The 20943-nt window shown below is 27.7% G+C and overlaps 2 protein-coding genes across 8 annotated transcripts in view; one reads left to right on the forward strand and one right to left on the reverse strand.

Annotated features, from left to right (window-relative positions):
* Positions 1–4294: 4294 nt before the first annotated feature.
* Positions 4295–20943, reverse strand: part of LOC145937732 (DNA replication licensing factor Mcm2-like) — a 56258-nt gene continuing 39609 nt past the window's right edge. The window contains exons 5-7 of one of the 2 annotated variants that reach the window (XM_083041029.1): positions 5091–5273; positions 4824–4979; positions 4295–4514 (exon numbers count right to left, since the gene is read on the reverse strand). In XM_083041029.1, the coding sequence (XP_082897155.1) occupies positions 4386–4514; positions 4824–4979; positions 5091–5273 (468 nt within the window). In that variant the 3' untranslated portion in view covers positions 4295–4385. The remainder of the gene's footprint in view (positions 4515–4823; positions 4980–5090; positions 5274–20943) is intronic. The other variant, XM_083041030.1, reaches the window with a different exon arrangement.
* LOC145937731 (dual specificity protein phosphatase 3) overlaps positions 7622–20943 on the forward strand; it is a 44305-nt gene continuing 30983 nt past the window's right edge. The window contains exons 1-5 of one of the 6 annotated variants that reach the window (XM_083041024.1): positions 7628–7761; positions 8836–8875; positions 10442–10559; positions 15898–16093; positions 16384–16434. In XM_083041024.1, the coding sequence (XP_082897150.1) occupies positions 16408–16434 (27 nt within the window). In that variant the 5' untranslated portion in view covers positions 7628–7761; positions 8836–8875; positions 10442–10559; positions 15898–16093; positions 16384–16407. Of the gene's footprint in view, positions 7762–8835; positions 8876–10441; positions 10560–15897; positions 16094–16383; positions 16435–20943 lie in introns of all 6 variants that reach the window. The other 5 variants (XM_083041022.1, XM_083041025.1, XM_083041023.1 and 2 more) reach the window with 5 other exon arrangements.

Raw genomic sequence — 20943 nt, forward strand, 5'->3', positions numbered from 1 at the left:
CATTTCATAATGATTAAGTCTCAGCTGTTCGTACATATTACCTTCGATATCTGGCCGTTCTACATTTAGTCCATAATCTTTATCAGCCGTTATTTTAGCGGAAAATTTAGATGTACGAACAGAGAGACCTAATTCTTTCGCCGCACGTGTTCGTTGAAGTTGGTTGGCATTTTTTTTTATATTTCTATTTTCAATGATTTCTGTTCGTTTCGGTGGTTTTTTATCCATCGCACGACAAACAGAACTCAAGGCTTGTGAAGTATTACATTGCAATACGGATGCTTTAACGCGTGTTTGATAAGAGCCTTTCATGGCATAATGAACGCGCTTGCCACCAATAAATTTACTTATAATTGCATTACAACTTTCAACAGAATTACTAGTAAATTTATATAGTAAGCTATCGCCATTTTCTATTATGCGTTTCATAGCATTTTCTACTTTTTCTAATAATCCTGCACGTTGTAATTGGAACACAAGATTTTGCTCGCCTTTTTTCTGTTGTCCATTACAGAAATATTGAAGCGAAGCACAATCTTTATGTTCACCAAATACATGGCTAGGTATATTATTTAAATCTTTAATTAATTCTGAAATTTTTGTTTGCCAACTGACTTTACGATTGCGACGAAAGTTGACAGCCTTTACAACAGCGTTTCGAATTTTCATAACGCTGCTATCAACGGCTTTCTTCAATTTTGAAATATTTCTACCACCGGTACTACTCGCTTCACGTATTTTATTACAAAGATTGTGGAGAAGATGATTCGTGCATTCAATCTTCTCCACAACAATATTAGGATACGGTGGAAAATCTCTCAATTTTTTTAATACATTACTATCACCGTCACCGATATATTGACTATAAATAAGGCCATGCATTTCTAAACTAAGTCGGAACCCTTCGAGGATTATATCACTTTCCATACTGGTGGAGCTCTGATTACTTCCCCAGTTTTTAAAACATGTATGCTCTTTTGCTACTACATTAATTTTAGCTGCTCTCGCGCAGACAATACAATATTTATTACGGACACCAACAAATAACACTTTTTTAGAATGATATCCCGTAATAATAGCTGCTCCGGATGGAGAATCGTAACTACCAGTACGGTAGGATCTCTTCATCCACGAGCCGTCTGTTATCACGGGTATATGCGGAATGCCGTCTATGACATCTCCTCTTTCGATTGCCAAACGTTTTTCCTCTTCGCCAGCCACGCGCATTTCTTTTTCCGCGGCGGCGGCGAAGGCTTCCGACATTTCATTATGATGTCTTATATATTTTTTATTATCCATGCATGGAATATCTACAGCAGCAAGAAGTTCTTCAAGCTGCTTATGACCAGTCCCTGTCAATATAGTACCGGATACGATACCACTATTGACATCCAATATTCTGTCATTTGTCGGTTCACTACAAAAGTCGAATGACCTGTTACACATTCGACATATGACAGAAAAATTGCTTTTCAGACCGTCAGACTTCTTTTCGCGTAATACAAGATCAGCGAAACGACATTCGCCGAGCCAATGAGTGGATATTTTCTGCAATTCAGCAAAAACATGCCCAAAATCAACGATACGTCGCCCATTAATCTCTTCAGAATATAAACGATATGCGTCGATATTCTCATCAGTATGCAAAACAAAATTTTCTATATCTTCGACATCTTCGACATTTTCGATGTCTTCAACATTTTCGACGTTTTCGACATTTTCAATGTTTTCAGTGTCTTTGATATCTTTGATATTGTTTTGCATACTTTCCGATTCCTTGCATGAATTTGCAGAATTGTCAAGAAATGTAAACGACTGCGGTGACAACGCATCATTATCTGTCATAACATTTGCCTCATCTGTGTATGCGTACGGCTTGTTTATCGACAAACTAGTCAAATTTTCACAAAATTCACGAACATCTGATAGTGATCCCACAGAAGCATCATCATCGAAAATATTTATATTTTTTTCAGATAATAGAGAAAATGTATCCATAGATAATGATTGCGATGTCGACGTGTCATCATCTACATTCTCTTATTCTCGCATGCATGTAATGGATTTATTGTACCTGGAATTTCGATGGATTCCGATCTAGATCTTCTTCCGGAGTCCTCAACAATTCTTTCTTGATTCCCAAAAGAATTGTCACAAAAATTCTTGTCACGCGCTTGTCGCATGAGACGCATTTTTTGTGAGAAAGACACACGTTTTGTCGAAACTGTTTTATTTTTACTAGTATATTTAGGCATAATGAATGTATAATATGCTCTAAATAATACTAACAATACTCTAATAAATACTATAATAAAAAACAGAACTCTGCACTGACATCAAACACTGCATACAGACTGTACAAAACAATACTCTATACTCTGTGCTACTAAAAACTACACTAAACTATATTCAAGCATAAAACATAAAATTGCTATAAACACATGAAAATCAACACACCAATTACATGAAAGCTTAGGTCGCATTTAGGTCGTGCGATATATAGTATTGCAAACGATCTAATTGCACTCGATCTCGATAGTACATGTTTGCATAATGGCGAACCATCAACGTGATAAGTAAATAATTGTTCTTTTTATTTATATATGTATTTATATATGTATATATATGTACATATTAGACACATAATTTTTGAAATATTGCATTTCATATTTATATAAAGTATTTATTTATTTATGACAAAAATTGTAATTTTTGTAAGCAATGATTTTTTCTAACCTGCAATAACCTATTTGACCTTTGTGTATTTATGAATGTACATACATATACGTATATGAATACGCATATACATATATATTGTACGCATTATAAATCATTTTTTTTGCAGCAATACCGATGCCGCCCGTTTCTGGCTACATGCCAGCAAACTTTGTGCCGCCCCAGCATCATAATGTTCACATGCGGCCCGCGCCCAGAGGATACATTATTTATTATGTACAAGCACCGCAAGCTGTGAGTGTTTTGATAAAATAAATTATAATATACTATAATTAATAATTTATAATTGAAAATATAATTATAATTAAATTTGTAGGCTGTAAATATTCCAACGGAACGTCGACGACGTTACCGCCAACGTCGTCGTGAGCGACGACAACGTGAGCAGCAGCTGCAGGTGCTTCCGCTACCACCGCCGCCGCCACCACAATTTCCGCCACCGCCGCCACCACAATTTCCGCCACCGCCGCCACCACAATTTCCGCCACCGCCGCCCCCGCCACCACCATCACCACCACCAGCATCGCCACCACCACCGCCACCACCGCCAACACATTTCCGAAATATAAGGGGGGGAAGAAGGAATGAAAGAGGTCGAGGTGGAAGGGGAGGAAAAAAAGTTTTTCACTTTAATTTTTATTAATCGGAAGAGATAATAGTACCAGGGACTCGATTCTTGAATTCACTCGCAAGAGAAACGTATACGCAAATTCGGCTCTTACAGAAAAGTTGCAAGTTGATTGGCTATCGCATGGCTTTTAGCCAACTTGCAACTTTTCTGTAAGAGCCGAATTTGCGCATACGTTTCTCTTGCGAATGAATTCAAGAATCGAGCCCCAGGTATAGAAATCTTGTCAGTATTGAGACCAGATCTGCTGCTGATGGTCCAAAGGAAGACTTAAATGTTCAAACAAATTAAATAGAGAAGAATTTAAAAACAAGTTGTTACATATGGCTCTTATTAGCTAGCTTCCATTCTGAATTTGTATTTATATATCAGAGTCTTTTTATTTTATTATTGTAACATTAAATATTTTTTTCTTGAATCAATTTATGTAAAATGTTTAGTTAAAATGAAACTTTTTTTTTTGGTAACCAAGTTTTTTGATTGCATAATGATTGCGCACTATCACATAATGATTTGTGATACTAATATAAAATCAGTTTTTATATATGTTTAAGAATATATATAATTATCTTCGTATAGGTATAAAATATGTATATGTACTGAGTATAATTTATAAGATTTTTTTTTATCATAAGATACAAAGTATAAGTTCTCTTGCATTAGGATTTATCATGTTATTATTTTCATAAAACTTTTAAAAAATTTAATATTGAATGTAATTGTGAAATCTATTTTTAGTTATTATATAGAATAGATATTTAAATATAGTGTATTATTTTTGCTACTATTGCTTAAATATAACAGGATAATAATGTTTGAATTTATTACGAATATAATTTAATGTATTTAACGACAGAATATCGCAATAATTGTGTAACAGTGTTCAACAATGACATGAAAAAAAAATTATTATATCAAGTATTTCAATGCAATATAAAAATTTAATACGAGAGATAAAAAAAGTTTTATATTATTTTATTAAATAGTTATGTATAAAAATATGACGTTGCTTTTTTCCAGCTCAATCTTCAATACCTTCAGGCAGAGTCTGCACTATTACTTTTCTTCTTGATTCGTAAACGAAATTGTTTATCTTGAATATGTCACTCTCATAAAATGGATGCAGATTATGTATGTCGATTTGTTTTGCCTGTAATCATAAAACATTAATATTAGCATAAAATAAACTTTATTTCTTATGTAAAAATTTTAATAAAATGTAAATATTTGAATAGAAAGATTCTGATATATATATATATATATATATATATATATATATAATATTTTTATGATATTAAAAATAATAAAGTTAGATTTTTTTTCTATATAAATATTAGACATTAAAATAAGATAAAAAGATTTTTTCAATCCAAGTCATTGAAATAATTTGTGGTTGATTATATACTTTGTTAACTCAATATATATAACTTTCAAATTTCATTTAAATCTTTTACATTACCCATTCCAATAAATCTTTCTCTGAAATTTCGACAGTCGTGATACGTCCGCCATGCAAAGCCTTTTGAAACGCCAAAGTGTCTAGAGTGATTTGTCGTAGTATGTAATATAAGAGTTCACTATGGTCTTTCTTATATGATAGATATTTCTGGAACGTCTGTAATGAAATTTACATGTGTATTGAAAAAAATTTAGATTAAATGCCTTTTCGGATTAAATGCAGATTGAAACTACATATGAAAAAAATAGATATTCTAAAAAGAGATACCTGGCGCATAGATTTCATAACGGAATATTTTTGCGTATCCACAAAACTATCGAGAATTATTCTGATGGCAAGATTCATATCGTTTTCTTGAACGTGATCTCTCAAATGCATTTTAGCACTAGCTTCTGCCATACGAATAATACTTTCTATATGACGTACGGTAATAGGCAAACTTCCAGTCGCCTGTAATGTAATAACGCAATATGTATCCTGCAAGCATACAGCCAGTAGCGATTACTGCAACGCCTCCCAAGCTAGCAGCCAATAGACCATGTATTAAAATAGGATAAAAATATCGTTTCTGATCGACAAAATATTCAACTGAATATGCGAAACTATGTTCTCGAGATTCGTTAAGCGGTATAATGACATTGAGAAAATTTGGCAAAAATTGAAACATAATGAAGAATATCAGACAAAGACTTGTAATCGCTATAAAACATAAAAAGGAATATAATATAAAATTTACTGCGTCTCCATATTTCCTGGTTTGTTATATTTAAAAAATTTAATTTTTGTTAAATTTTTTATTACATAAAACAATATCATAATCGCATATATTTAATGAATGAGAGATATAATAGATGCTAAATTAAAAAGAAAAAAGAATTTTGTTTTTATGTTATTAGAATATTACAAAACACGAAATTCTACTTGTTATTATTTTTAAAAATATATTATTTAATCAAATATATATTATTATTAAATATATTATTTAATAAACTCCAAATTGGAAAAAGAAACGTCTATTGATACATAAAAGTACCTATATATCGATGCATATATATAAAAACCTTTAATTTATAGAAGTCATTTAATTTATAGAATTAATAATTTATAAAGTATAAATATATTACTATTTTTTATTTTAAAAATAACCTAAATATAAAAGAAAAATCAACAGATTCGTCAAAATAGTCATAGTCTATAGAAAATTTTGTACAATTACTACTAAACATAAAGTTATATTTTTCATTATTATTATAAACCATCCATTATAATAAATATTTTTTAAATCTGTACACACTTTTCCTAACTATTTATACCATAATTTGATCCATATATGTATATTTAGTGTTATTTATTATTAAATACCAAAAAAATATTTTTTTTTTTCTATAATATCTAGAAATATATATATATATACACATATAAGTATATATATTTATACATATATTTATATATTTACGTTTATTTCAATTGTATATAACTAAAATAATATTATATACAAATATTATTTTATTTATACATAAATATTTTATTATTTATATAGATTTTATTTATAAATATTATTCGATAATTATAATTTTAGATGCATATAATGTGAGATACTGCGCGTGCATGAAACGATTATTGGAAGATAATTTATGTTAGGCAAGAACTGTCGCTATTCTTGTCTTTTACATATACATATACAATACAAAGATACAAAGATAATATGAATATAGCCAATTCTTGCTAAAATCGCATACATGTCCTCAACATATTAGTATTTGTGCCTACATGGACGCTACTACATACGCGATGCAAAAGAGACAAAGACAGAACGATTATCTCTCTCCTTGTCAAGCTGTCAGTATGTTACCACGAAAATTTCCCCAGTTCCTTAGATCTAGTGAGAATCGTATCGTCCAGATTTCTCATCAAATAAGTGACATAGCTTCGTGATTTTTTTTTTAATATATTCTTTATATAATAATGCAATCAGCTAAAGAGCCCGATTTTGCATTTTTGCTCTTAAAAATTTATAATAAATTAAATACGGACTCGCGGCTAACCCAACCTTACCCGTTGCTAACTGCACATTTCCCCAAGTTTATTAAAAAATTTTATTTTCACCTTTTTTAAATAAAATAGCTCTTTAGCTGATTACAGTCGAGCTTACTGATTAAGAATATCGTAAATTTAATGAGATTCATTCAGTATTTTGGCTAAAATCTGGATTATACGAATCCGTAATTCCCGGCCGGCCGACAGGCGTCTCCACCGTGTCGCCTGCCGACCCTTAAATTGTTAAGTAAAGTTCGACAAGTTATTATGTTTCTGATTCCATAAATAATATTATTATATTGTTTAATTAATATTGAATATTCATATATAGGTGGGTTAGTCATGATTAAAATATATTCTTATTGCTAAGGGTTAGTTTCATATAATAACAACTGGTTAGTTGAAGTATACGCTCAGGGGTCTCGGATGACGTTTGATTGGTCGGATCGCTAGTTCCTGGTAGCGGCTAGTTAGAACTAGATAACTGGAGACCCTAGATTTGGTATGGTTAGTAATTACTAATATAAATAAATAAATGCTTGATTTTAGTCTAAACAATTATATGTAAAGAGGAAAATCATTAATTATCCTTAAATTTTAAGTATTGGCGCAGGAAAAACAGTAGCGCGCAAAAATATGGTTAGGTCGCGAAAATGACGGGACGTTACAGCAGCAGTACGCGCGTACGCATCTTACGCCGCATGTGAAGGCACCCTTATTGGTTGCTGCTCGCTGCTTGACGCTTGACGCGTCCTGTCTGAATGAGCCTTTAGTGTTGTGTGTGGGGTGTGGGGAGGTGTCGTAGGAAAGCATAGTGTCGTACAGAGTCACTTCGTGTTTTTTTCAGTTAGAAATCTCTATTATAATAATACAAAAGCCGATTTATCGAGATTTAATACTTGTAAGTGATAAATATTCATTTTAAATTAGAAAATATCTTTTATAATGGAATACATACTTTTTATGTAGCTCTGATATAAATATAACCTTCATATATATATATATATATATATATATATATATATATATATATATGAAGGAAATACAACATAAATAATGCATAAATTTTTAAAATAGAAGATTTCGATTAAAGTATTTATTTGATGTGCAAGTTAATTAAACAAAATTTTAATAATTAAAGTCTGTATATAGTGAAAAATTAAAGTTCATATATTTTTATATTAGGTAATTATGAATACAGTAATATAATAAAATATAGATGGGTAAAGTTATGAATAGATATATTGGCTGCTTTCCAAAATTCCTGCTAACATTATGTCATCCTTGTATAACATTCGATGAATAACAAGGATGACAATATGTTGTAATATTGTCAGTACAATTCTAGAGCACAGTTTCAGATATAAATAATGTATACTGTTAAGAATAGATTACAGACTTTTCTTATCTGAAATCATTATTTGTCACTATCCATTTTTCGCAGAAAATCTAACATAAGTAAGTTATCATCACTTATGCTCATATAACTGTTCAATAAAATTTTTTATTCTTAAAATATGTCACTTTTAATGGCTTATTACTTTTATTACAATATTGAACGACGATTTCAACTTTTCAAACTTTGTCATATATTTAAGCTTTTCAGATGCCAAACCTTAACCTTAATTGCTGTTTAACCTTACTTTTTGTAAATTTCTTAATTTTATTACTAAAGCACTTGAACAATGTTCTGGTACTATAATAACAAACTTATGTTCAAAAGATGATATCAAACCATGCTGTAGTTATTGAGAATAAGCGTTACAACCGATCCGAGCTCGGTGAAACGCATACATTTTTTTGATTCCTCAGAGATTTATATATCAGAAAGCATCAAATACAAATATTTTTCTTGTAACTTCAGATGAACAATCTGTATTTTAAACATTTATCAATAGATTTAATATTATATTAAATAAAATTAATATTTAATTTAATTTTATCACTTTATGTTGCAATATTTAATTTTTGTTAGACAATTATGGAAAGCATCAGAAATAGTAGTAAACAGAAATGTGAGTAAATATTCATGCAAAAATAAATAGTAGGTTTTGTGTGTTAATTTAAGGTTTGTTTTTTAAAAAATATATGTACTTTATAAATTGAAAAATTAATAATTTATTTTTTAAGCTTAAATGACTGATAAGCTTGTGTCATATGTTGTCAAGTTTATTTTGACAGTAGAATAATATTATAATCTATGAATAATAAAATGTGAACATTTCTTAAGCAGGCCCTAGATGGTCCTAGATGATCAATATTATTGTACAATAATATTGAAGCAAACTCTAGACGGTCAATATTATTATACAATATAATATTGTACAATAATATTAATGATACCCTCTCTAATTGTAAGCAGTACATTAGCAGCGATATTGTGCAATAGTACTTATAAACAATACAATATTTTTAGGTTGTGCAATGTATTTCAACAAACTTTTGATTGATTTATATTGATTTATACAATATATTGCACAAATCTTCAATATAACCTACAAACGATCAATAATATTGTGCAATGTCACATATTGTGCAATAATATATTGACTGTCTAGGATCTATACTTTATAATAAAATACAAATTATTTTTAATAATTTTAATAATTTTAATAATAATTTTTAATAACTTAAGTAAATTGAATTACTTAAGTTACATATTAAAAGAATTACATGTAAAATATTAAAATCAATTTCATCTCATTATTAGAATATATTATATCTTTTAGTACACTTTATTTTGATTAGTAACTATTGAAATATGTAACTTTGATGATATTTAACAAAGTTGTTAAAAGTCAAGCTTAAAACATTAATATGTTATTAGGTTTTTAATTTTTAATGTCTTTTTAAGAAATTTAAATTAAATTAAATTAAATTTGTTTTTCAAAAAAATTTTATTTTTGCGAACAAATTATATTCTTCATTTTCTTTATAAGGAATCTCCTTTTTATCACTTGTATTATATTATAATTTCGAATACAATTATATACAAAATGAATAATTAACTTATCACTTTTGATATTTTCAAAACTGTTGCAATTACAAAAAAAAATTTAAGATGAGTAGGTAGTAAAGAAAGGTTCCATCATATGATGTTTTTTTTTTTTTTTTGTAAGTGGAGTCATTTCTAAGATGTAAAAAAGTTTTTATTTTTTGAAGATGTAATGCTACATTTTTGTATGCATATTTTTAGCTATTATACAATGTTTCACAATTCATATTAATTATATAGCATTATTTATTTATGAAAAATGAATTGATAAGTTTTAAATTTTTGTAGTGCTTGATAAAAAAGAATTACTAAATAAGATTTACTTAATCAATCTTTTAGTAAATGTATATCCGTCTAACGAATGGCGCTAATTAATTGTATTTTATTTATACCTTCTGTGATGGGTGCGAATTACGTAACATCCTATATATAAAACGAATATTTATTTATATAAAATTAATGTTTATAAATTTTAATGAAATATTTTAATAAATATTTTAATAAAATATAATAATTTTTAATAAAATTTTGATAACATTTTTTTAAAAGACAATGTATTAATTTTTACAATGATTGTATCTTACAGATCTTGCACTGTTGGGAAAATGTGTAACTCTGCAGGATTCATATGTAGAAAAAGAGTACTAAATGTGCACAGTTGCAATCACTTCTTTTTCTTATAGCCAAAAGAACTTTATGAACACGTAAGTAGTGTTATATATCACGTGTATGTAGTAAACTGCAAAATGTAAATCCTGCTATTTCTTTCATTCATAAGTATATTTTTATATAATTATATATTTATATATTTATACAGGATGAGGAAAACGTATGGGACCGGTAAAATATCTTGGAAGGAGTGGGATATAGAAAAAAATGTTAAATACAAAAGTAGTAGGATTTAAAGTAAAGCACTTGATGATGACATTGACCTTGACCTAGAGATCAAATTTATTTCAAGGTCAACTTAATTTTTTAAAATAAAACCACTATATTTTTTTTTAATTAATCGCTTCTTTATAATTTCTGCATAAAATGTTATAAGGGTAGGATAGTTAAAAAGTGAATAGTTTATGAGATATTGTATATTTTAGTTTAATATAATCTTATATAAAAACTATGAAATATTATATATCTCATAAAATATTCATTTTTCAATTAGTTACTTTACCTTAATACTTTTATGCACAAAATAATGAGAGAAATCGATCGGTAAAAGAAAATAGAAAGTTGTTTTTACGAAAAAATATGTAATTGCTAGTTGCAAATTACATATTTTTTCTTAAAACAACTGTGTTTTTTTTATACCAATTGATTTCTCTCATTATTTTGTGCATAAAAGTATTCAGGTAAATTAATCAAAAAATAAATGTTTTACGAGATATTTTATAGTTTATGTAAAATTATGTCACATTAAAGTACAAAATATCTCATAAATTATTCACTTTTTGGTCGTCCAATCCTTATAAGTTTTTATACAGAATATTGTGAGAAATCGATTTTTGTGTAAAAAAATATGGTGATTCTATTTAAAAAAATAAAGTTGATCTTGAAATGACCCTTAAATTTGACCTCTAGTTAAGGTAAGATCACCATCAAGTGCCCCACTTTGAATCCTACTACTTTTGTATTTAACATTTTTTTCTATATCCCACCTCCTTCCGAGATATTTTACCGGTCCCATACTTTTTCCTCACTGTGTACAATAATATTTGCAATTACTTTCTTATTACACTACTATACTACTATTTCCTTTATAAGTATATAATTGATGTAAAATAGGGCAGCGAATAAAAGCTAGTAATTAATAATTTAAAGAGAAGTAAAAAAAATACGCATTTTTGGTAGCTTATAGCACCGATAATAGTGCTATAAATGATATGAACTATCAATATATATAAAAATGTGCATATTTTATATAACTTGTCTCTTTGTGTTATTTATTAGTTTTATTTATTTCCCTATTTTAGATCAACAATTATATATTTATGAAAGAACTAGTAGGATAATAGCGTAACAAGAAAGTACAAATCATTATATTAATACATACTTATGAAAGAAATAAGATCTACATGTTGCAATACTATATAGTATATGTGATACATATGTGATATTCAATACTACACATATGTGGTATACTATAATTCTTTTATAATAATTACTTTTTTGTTACGCTAACATTCTACTATTTTTTTTATAAGTATCTAATTAATGTAAAATAATATCGAATTGATGTAAAATAAAGAATAAAATTTAATAATATAAAAGAATAAATAATATTTTAAAAAATCACTCATAATATTGCTATGAATTATATTTTTATGACTTTTCTTTTTATATTATTTATGATATTATTAACTTTTTAATTTTCTTATTGTATATCAATAATTCTTTATTTATAAAAGAGGTAGTATGATGATAATATAACAAGAAAGTAGTTATTATTATGAAAGTAACATAGTTCATCACATACATGTAGTATTGCATATTATATGTGTGTAGTATAGTATAGCAAAATGTAGATCTTTTTATTTCTTTCATAAATACATATTTATATAATGATATTTGCAATTTTTATAATTTGTAATTTATATAATGCTATTTTCTTGTTACGCTACCATTTTACTATTTCTTTCATAATAACTATTTTCTTGCTTCGCTATCATTCTCCTATTTCTTTTATAAGTATATAATTATTGATATAAAATAAAGAAGCGAATAAAAGCTAATAATAATAAATAATGTAAAAGAAAACAAAAAATGTGTATTTTTGATAGTTCATAGCACTCATAATATACTGCTATGAATGCTATAAATGTTATTAACTATATTTGAAAAATTCATATAAATGTTTTATAACTTATATCTACGTTATTTATTATTAGCATTTATTCACTTCCTTATTTTATATCTACAATTATATGTATATTTAGAAAGAAGTAGGATGATAGCATAACAAAAAAGTAGTTATTACTATCAAAGAAATAGTAAAATAAAAGTGTAACAAGAAAGTAGTTATAAATATTGTTATATTAATACTTATAAAACAAACAGCAAGATCTACATTTTGTAATACTATACTGTAATACAATATACATATATGCAGGGTTGGGACCGTTATTCTAAAAAAGTAACGCGTTACCGTTATTGTTACTTTTTGTAAAAAGTAACTCGTTACCGTTATTCGTTACTAATTTTAAAAAGTAACGCGTTACCGTTACCGTTACTTAGAAAGTAATGATTCGTTATTTTTTCGTTACTTTTTTATGTTTTCATTTTTTTGTAATGCTATAAAGTAGTAGTAAGCTATTAGATTATAAAATTATATTATTTATAATAATTAATATTAAATGTAATAATTTATGTTACAATTAAAAACTCTGAATTAGTCTCTAGCAAATATATATAGCATATATGTATACCAAGATAATAGGGAAAAAAAGTAACGACAAAAGTAACGGCTAATTCGATACCGTTACTGTAAAAATGTAACGACGTTACCGTTACTATTACAAACAAAAAAGTAACGATCGTTCCCAAAAAAAAGTAACTATAACAGTAATGGCGTTACAAGTAACGCGTTACTTCCCAACCCTGCATCTATGTGATATTTAAATTACACATATATGTGTGATGTACTATATTTCTTTTATAATAGTAACTACTTTTTTGTTACGTTACCATCCTACTATTTCTTTCATAAGTAATTGTTGATTTAATTGTTGATATAAAATAAAAGAGTGAATATTTTTATGACTTTTCTCTTTACATTATTTATAATATTATTAACTTTTATTGATTTCTTTATTTTATATCAACAATTATTTGCTTATAAAAGAGGTAATAGGATGTTAGCGTTATTAATAATAATAATAACTACAAAAAAGTAGTTATTATTATTATGAAAGAAATATAGCTCATCACTTATATATATAGATAATTACACAGTGGGACACAAAATTCTCTCCGAAATGCAATAGTACGTTTCCCGAAGATGTTTTCGCGCTGAACACGATGCCGTTGTCAGAATTTGCCTAGCAAATTATATTGCCTAGCATATTATATATAGTATGTATTGATATTTTTTGTAAATTATATACAAAATGGCTAAAATTCAAACAGTCAGAACTTGATGGAAAAAAGTTGTACAATCATGAACCAAAATTTGTTTGAAAGCTCTTGAATTATACTTTCAGATGCCGTTGAGTTTATTTAAAAATCAGTTTTTCTTTTGCCGCAAAAAAAATGTTAAATATGACCAAAAACGCCATTTTTGGCTCTTTTTATTTCAATTTACTCAAAATCCTGACGTGCTTGGCAAATTCTGACAACGGCATCGTGTTCTGCGCGAAAAAATCTTCAGGAAACTTATTATCGCACTTCGGAGAGAAAGAAAAAGTGATTTTTTGTTCCATTGTATTAGTTACATATCATATGTATGTAGTATAGCATTGTAAAAGATAGATCCTTCTATTTCTTACATAACATAATTGTATTATGATATTTGCATTACATATTTGTATTATAATTGCAACTGTTTTTTCTGTTACACTATCATTTAATTATTTCTTTCAAAATAATTACTTTTTTGATATGCTATCATCCTCTTATTTTTTTTATAAGTATATAATTATTGATATAAAATAAGGAGGTGAATAAATATATAAAAAATAAATAAAATATATAAAATGTATAAAATATATAAAAATGCATATAAATTTTTTATAAATTTTATCTTTTTACGTTATTTATTATCAGCTTTTATTCACTTTCTTATTTTATATCAACAATTATATATTTATGAAAAAAAATAATAGAAGAGCTGTGTAACAAGAACGTAGTTACGAATATCATTATTATAAAAGAAATAAAATGCTAGCATGACAAGAAAGTAGCTACAAATATCATTATATAAATATATGTATATTTGTGAAAGAAATAACAAAATTTTGCACTACTATACTACTATATATTTATAATTTGATTCGTTGAAAAATATAATAAATGTGAAATACTTATCTTCACAAGTATTTTTTATAAAGAAAAGCAGGCTATATTATATATCAAGAGACACGGTGGTATCTCGCGCCAATATTTACATACGTAAAATGATAACATTACACACTTAACTTATTAAGCACATACGGTAATTACGAAGCGCAACAACGTACTCTGATGTCGGAGGACCGTACAAAATTTTCACATGCACATTGAGTGATTCCTATAGTTCTATAACTTCAAAAGTCAATATCTCTTCAACTAAACGTTTGCGAGCAAACTTCCAGATAAAATTTTTGTTTGTTTTGAGGTCCCGAATTCATATTTTAACTTTGGCCATTTAACCCGGAAACATCCTGTATAACTATTAAATAAACTGATCATCGTTTATCGAATAGGTAAAAAAATATTCCTTGGATCTTAAAGTCAAATTTTTTATGGCAACGTAATCTTCTATACCTTCTTTTTCTCTTGTCTCATCGGAGACTTTTTATGTATTTAGGGGTCATTTTTTCCATGTCAAGTCAGCCACTCTAATTATAGTCAGTCTGCCTAATTATATCGAAGTAAATTTAACTTGTGAGATACCAAAATATAGCTTAAAATTTTTGTTTTTGATGCTGCCTGGTGATTTAAAAAAATTTCAAACAATGACCTTGATTTTGTCGGTCCAATAGAAAATGATAAGTATTTTCTTATTCAAATCTCCACTATTTCTTGTAGATGAAGTACAAAAGTCATTCTCAATGTAATTTTGAATTTTGACCTGTTGAATTTGAATTTAAAGTAAAAAAATTATATATTTATGCAAATAAACATTTAGTTGTTATTGGTATCTACTTCTGAGAGATGAAAATACTGTTTTTAAGAATGCTTTTTTTCTCTTTTTAATACATTTGCGCTATAACATTAACGTTGATAAGTATCATGAGGTTAAGTTAGGAATTTTGTAAGTAAAGGAAATTGTAACCCGAAGGAAAACTAATAAATTTTACTACTACTACTACTATTACTACTACTATATAATTTTGTTTTTTATTTCAGATTTGGATTCGACGGGTAAAATTACATTGCAAATGACTTTTGTACTTCATCTGCAAGAAATAGTAGAGATTTGAATAAGAGAACACTTACCATTTTCTATTTGACCGGTAAAATCAAGGTCATTACTTGAAATTTTTCAAATTCGTCAGTTGGAATCAAAAACAGAAGCTTTAAGCTAAATTTTGATACCTAACAGGTTAGATTTATTTAAATACAATTTTGGACAGAAGGGTGGTTATTTGATATGGAATGATCCATATGTATAATTTATAAAGTTTTTCTAGAAGGAATATATTTTATATTATATTTTTCATATCATATTTTTTATATTATAATTTACTTTATTTTATAGGAATAAATTTTATTTATTTTTTGCTTCTAGGATTTCGTAATATTAATTTAAAATAAATATTAATTTAATAATATTATTGATGTAATAATTAAAAAATAACTTATATTTTGTTTTTGTTTGTTTGTTATATACAGGACTACATTTGCACAATTTACACGATGCGACGCATGCAAGATAATGATCGGGTAAGACATTTTTTTTCTTATTGTTTAAATAAATCTTTTTTCTAAAACAATAATATATATAATAATAATATATTTAAAAATATTAATAGATAAGTAAATGATTTAAAAACAGAAAAAGATATTTATTTCTTCAATTTCAGATCTTATCAAAATTTATACACTCGGCCAAAAAAAGCGGTACACTTAAAAAGTAGTAAAAAATTGTGAAAGTTCAAGAATTTATAACTCAGCTAATAATTATGATATTGAAGTGTTTAAAAAACGAAAATAAAACGAAGTTTGTAGTTTGAGAAAATTTTAGTGTCGATTACGTGAAACAGTTTGGCAATGACAAATGACAGAGTGAGAACTTGCAAAACTGATAAATAGAAGGTCCATTTTCCTGAATTGCACGGCGTAAATCAGTTGATCTAGGTAAATGGGATAAAAAGCACGTGAAAATTCTCCTTCAAACTTTTCTCTTTAAAATGTGCTTTGGCGGAACTCGATACGATAATTTTTCGCTGAGTTATCTCAATTTGAAAAAAATCGGTTTTTTAACGACAAATTATGATTTAAAATGTGTATCTGCTATCTTTATCAATTCGAACCGTTGCAATTCTATTCAAGAATGTTGCATTGAATGCGAAATGTTCGGAAGCGATGCAAATTGTGCCAAGCATCTCACGCAAAGTCCGAATAGAATATTTGCGGGGTTTTCGTCGAGTTCAACACTACTTCCTCGAGAAGATCGGAGGGTATCCATGAGGATTTTTCCGCGTAAAAAAAAAAACAAAAAAACAAAAACAAAAAGAAAAGAAGAAAAAAGAAAAGAAAAAAGAAAAAAATCACATTATTTAAAATCACATCTGTGTGACTTTTTTGTTTTTTTTTCTTTTTTTCTTTTTTTCTTTTTTTCTTTTTTTCTTTTTTTCTTTTTTTTACACGGGGAAATCCTCATGGATACCCTCCGATCTCCGAGGAAGTAGTGCCGAACTTATACTGGCGAAAACCCCGCGAATATCCTACTCGGACTTTGTTTGCGCGAGATGCCCGGTACGATTTGCACCGCTTCGGAACATCCCGTATTCAATGCGACATTCTTAAATAAAATTGCAAGGTTTGAATTGACAAAGATAAGCAGATATACATTTTAAATCATAATTTATCGTTAAAAAACCGATTTTTTTCAAATTGAGATAACTCAGCGAAAAATTATCGTATCGAGTTTCGCCAAAACGCATTTGAAAGAGAAAAGTTTGAATTTTCATGTGCTTTTTATCCCATTTACCTAGATCAACTGATTTATGCCGTGCAATTCAGGAAAGTGGATTTTCTATTTATCAGTTTTGCAGGTTCTCACTCTGTCATTTGTCATTTGTCAAACTGATCATTTCACGTAATCGGCACTAAAATTTTCTCAAATTGCAGACTTCAAGCTTCATTTTCGTTTTTTAAACACCTCGATATGTTATAATTATGAGCTGAGTTATAAATTCTTGAGCTTTCACAATTTTTTACTACTTTTTAAATGTACCGCTTTTTTTGGCCGAGTGTATTATATATATACCTTTATGCTGAAATAAAAGCATATAATAAGAAGTTAAAATTGTTGTTTGGCACTACAAACAACAAAAGCTAAAAAAATCCACTTTTTTTTCTGACATTAGCGTCAAGTCGAAATCACGTGAGCATACGTGTAACGCTGAAACAAGCGTTTCATGAATTCTCACCTTTACATAAAAGATCTATACATATCTGATAATAAAACAGCAAACATAATATAGCTATCCAGTAAGCAAAATGAAAAACTTGACAGCAAATTGGCGGCAAAAGCCGAGCAAGATCTGTGTGCGCGCAATTTGACGGCAGTTTGATAGTAAAAATTGAGCAAGAGCTGCAGATAGCTATAGATCTTGCTTAGTTTATGGCATAAACTTTATGCCATCAATCTGATAGATTGCAGGCTTTATTTACAGTTTTTTTTACTCTAATAAAAATTAATAGATTTTGTATTAAATTTGTATCTTTTGTGCTAAAAAATTTATAGAAGACACTTATATAGAATAGGCAAAATCTATTCAAACAGACTTTGCTGAGTGAGCAGATAAATTAGAATAATGCATAATTAAAATAATTCGTATTACTATCTTAATGCAGTCGAATTGATCGATAATAATCATTCTTCTTTAAGTATCTTCAGGCTTAAAGCACTTACAATTAATGGCTTATTAAGCGCACTTATTTATTTATTATTACAGAACTTGTCTTTAACAATACTTTGTCGGTGCCATTAACTCGCAGTGAATTCTACAACATATTAGGAGAACTATCATAAAAACGGATGGTTCAGCATGTTAGACAAGAAACACGTCTAAGGAAATTTTTTGTAAAAAGTATTCTCTTTGTCTCTCTAATGTGTTAGAGTTTATTGCTCCTCGAGCTACAGAAGAAATGAAAGTATCTGTATATATTATCTGTGATATACATAACCTCGCTATTTTAATATGCATTCTTATAGAATAATATTTTCAATTTAGGATAGTATGTGCAAAAGAGAGTATTATCACTTAGCAACTATCTTCCTCAACTCGAGGCCATTAAGCAGAATCTTTATTCGTGCACTTTCCAGTTATAGAGTTCATTGATAACCGTACATAACATATGCATGATGCAAGTAATGCCCATATCAAACTATGGAAAAGGAACTGAAATTTCTTTGTCTTGATTTGTCAAATTTCAATCTTCAGTCTTAATCTTTAATGCATATAAAGAGAAGCTCAGGATTAATTTCCAATTTCAATGAGCTTAATTATCTTATACTATCCTTTCATTAATCACAGGTAAATCCACTCGATGCGATTCTCAAGCATTTGCAAGAAAAATTATTTTAAACTCCTTTGAACACTCTGTGTTCATACCAATTCGTAACGTTTTGTCATTGTAACAATCATAGCTGAGAGCGTAAGGCCGGGTCTACATTGGTCGTAGAATCGTAGATCGTAAGAAAATTGACCAATCACAGTTGATTATTTTTGAAATAATCGAGCCTAAGACGACCGATTATTACGGCGGGCCACCGTGTTTGCAGAATTGAATCTTATTTTTTTTCTTTTTTTAAAAATAATCTGCATTAATATGGATGTGATTATGCGACATATTTTTAATAAAAAATTATTTAATTTTAAAAAAATATATTGCATTATCACATCCATATTAATGCAAATTATTAAAAAAGAATTAACATATTTAAATTATTGTATTATCCAATAATTAAATTATTATTTATTTATTCGCTATATTTGTAGCATATATATATATATATATTTGCAAAAATTTTATAAAATGAAAATGCAAGTGTGGCATATAAAATAATTTTAAATTATTTATATTATAATTTTATCAAAAATTTTATTTTTATATGTATTTCTATTTGTCCTCGGAACCTCCTCGGAATCTTCGGAAGTAGTTTACAAATTTTTCGGATAATTATCATTTAAAATATTTAAAACACAATATCACTTTGCAATGAGCACATTATATAAAATCGACATTTTCAAATACACAAAGTTCTTTTAATATTGTAATGTGAAAACAAACATCGTTAATATTAATCAAAAGTGTGCAAATTGGAAACTTGCACATTGCTTCCTTATCATTCTATTTCGCTCATTAAGCTTCCTCTATGAGCAAGCGTTTTTTAATTTTGGCTTCCTGGTGAGGAAACAATGTACAAGTTTTCAATTTGCACACATTTTTCACATAAAATAACATTTTTTGTCACGTATATGTATGTATGTATGTACTTACTTTTTTGTATGTTCCTTTCGTAAAATTCGAAAATTTACATTTTTTATAAAAATTTAAAATTTCATAAAAAATAAATTCCTTCACCGATCTCTGTCAAATTTAAATAGTAATCATTCTTTAATCATACTCTATTCATGTAAAAAAATTTAGCTCGATATCTCATAATTTGCGAAAATTTAAAAACTCATTTTTTTTTTTTAAATTCAAAATTTTATAAAATATAAATCCTTTCTCCGATCCTCGTCAAACTTAATACCAACCATTTTTTAATGATACTTTATTTGTGGAAGAAAATTTAACCCGATATCTTAAAATTTACGGAAGTTAGAGCAATCACAAACATTTTTTGAAAAATTAAAAAATTGCATTGAAATTTAAAACACTATGAATTTTTACATAAATGACAGTAAATAAAAGTGTTGTACTTTACTTGTATGTCAAATTGGAGCGTTTTAAGTCAAATACTTCTTGAGATATTTAAATTTTCAGAAAAGTGAGTTGGTACATACACACATACATACATACACACACATACGGACATTTTGTAAAAATATGATTTTTCGATGTTTTGAAACATTTTGAACACATTGGCATGGAAATCTGAAAAAAATTTTTTCAAGAAAACAAAGTTTTCCTTATGAAGAAGCAATAATGGTTTATCGTCAAATAATTTACCATGTATCGTGCATATAAAGAGACACGGTAGTGTCTCGCGCCAAG

The sequence above is a fragment of the Prenolepis imparis genome, unplaced genomic scaffold, assembly GCF_030444845.1.
Source record: "Prenolepis imparis isolate NDT839.2.m4 unplaced genomic scaffold, iyPreImpa1.0 SCAF_6, whole genome shotgun sequence".
NCBI lineage: Eukaryota > Metazoa > Arthropoda > Insecta > Hymenoptera > Formicidae > Prenolepis > Prenolepis imparis.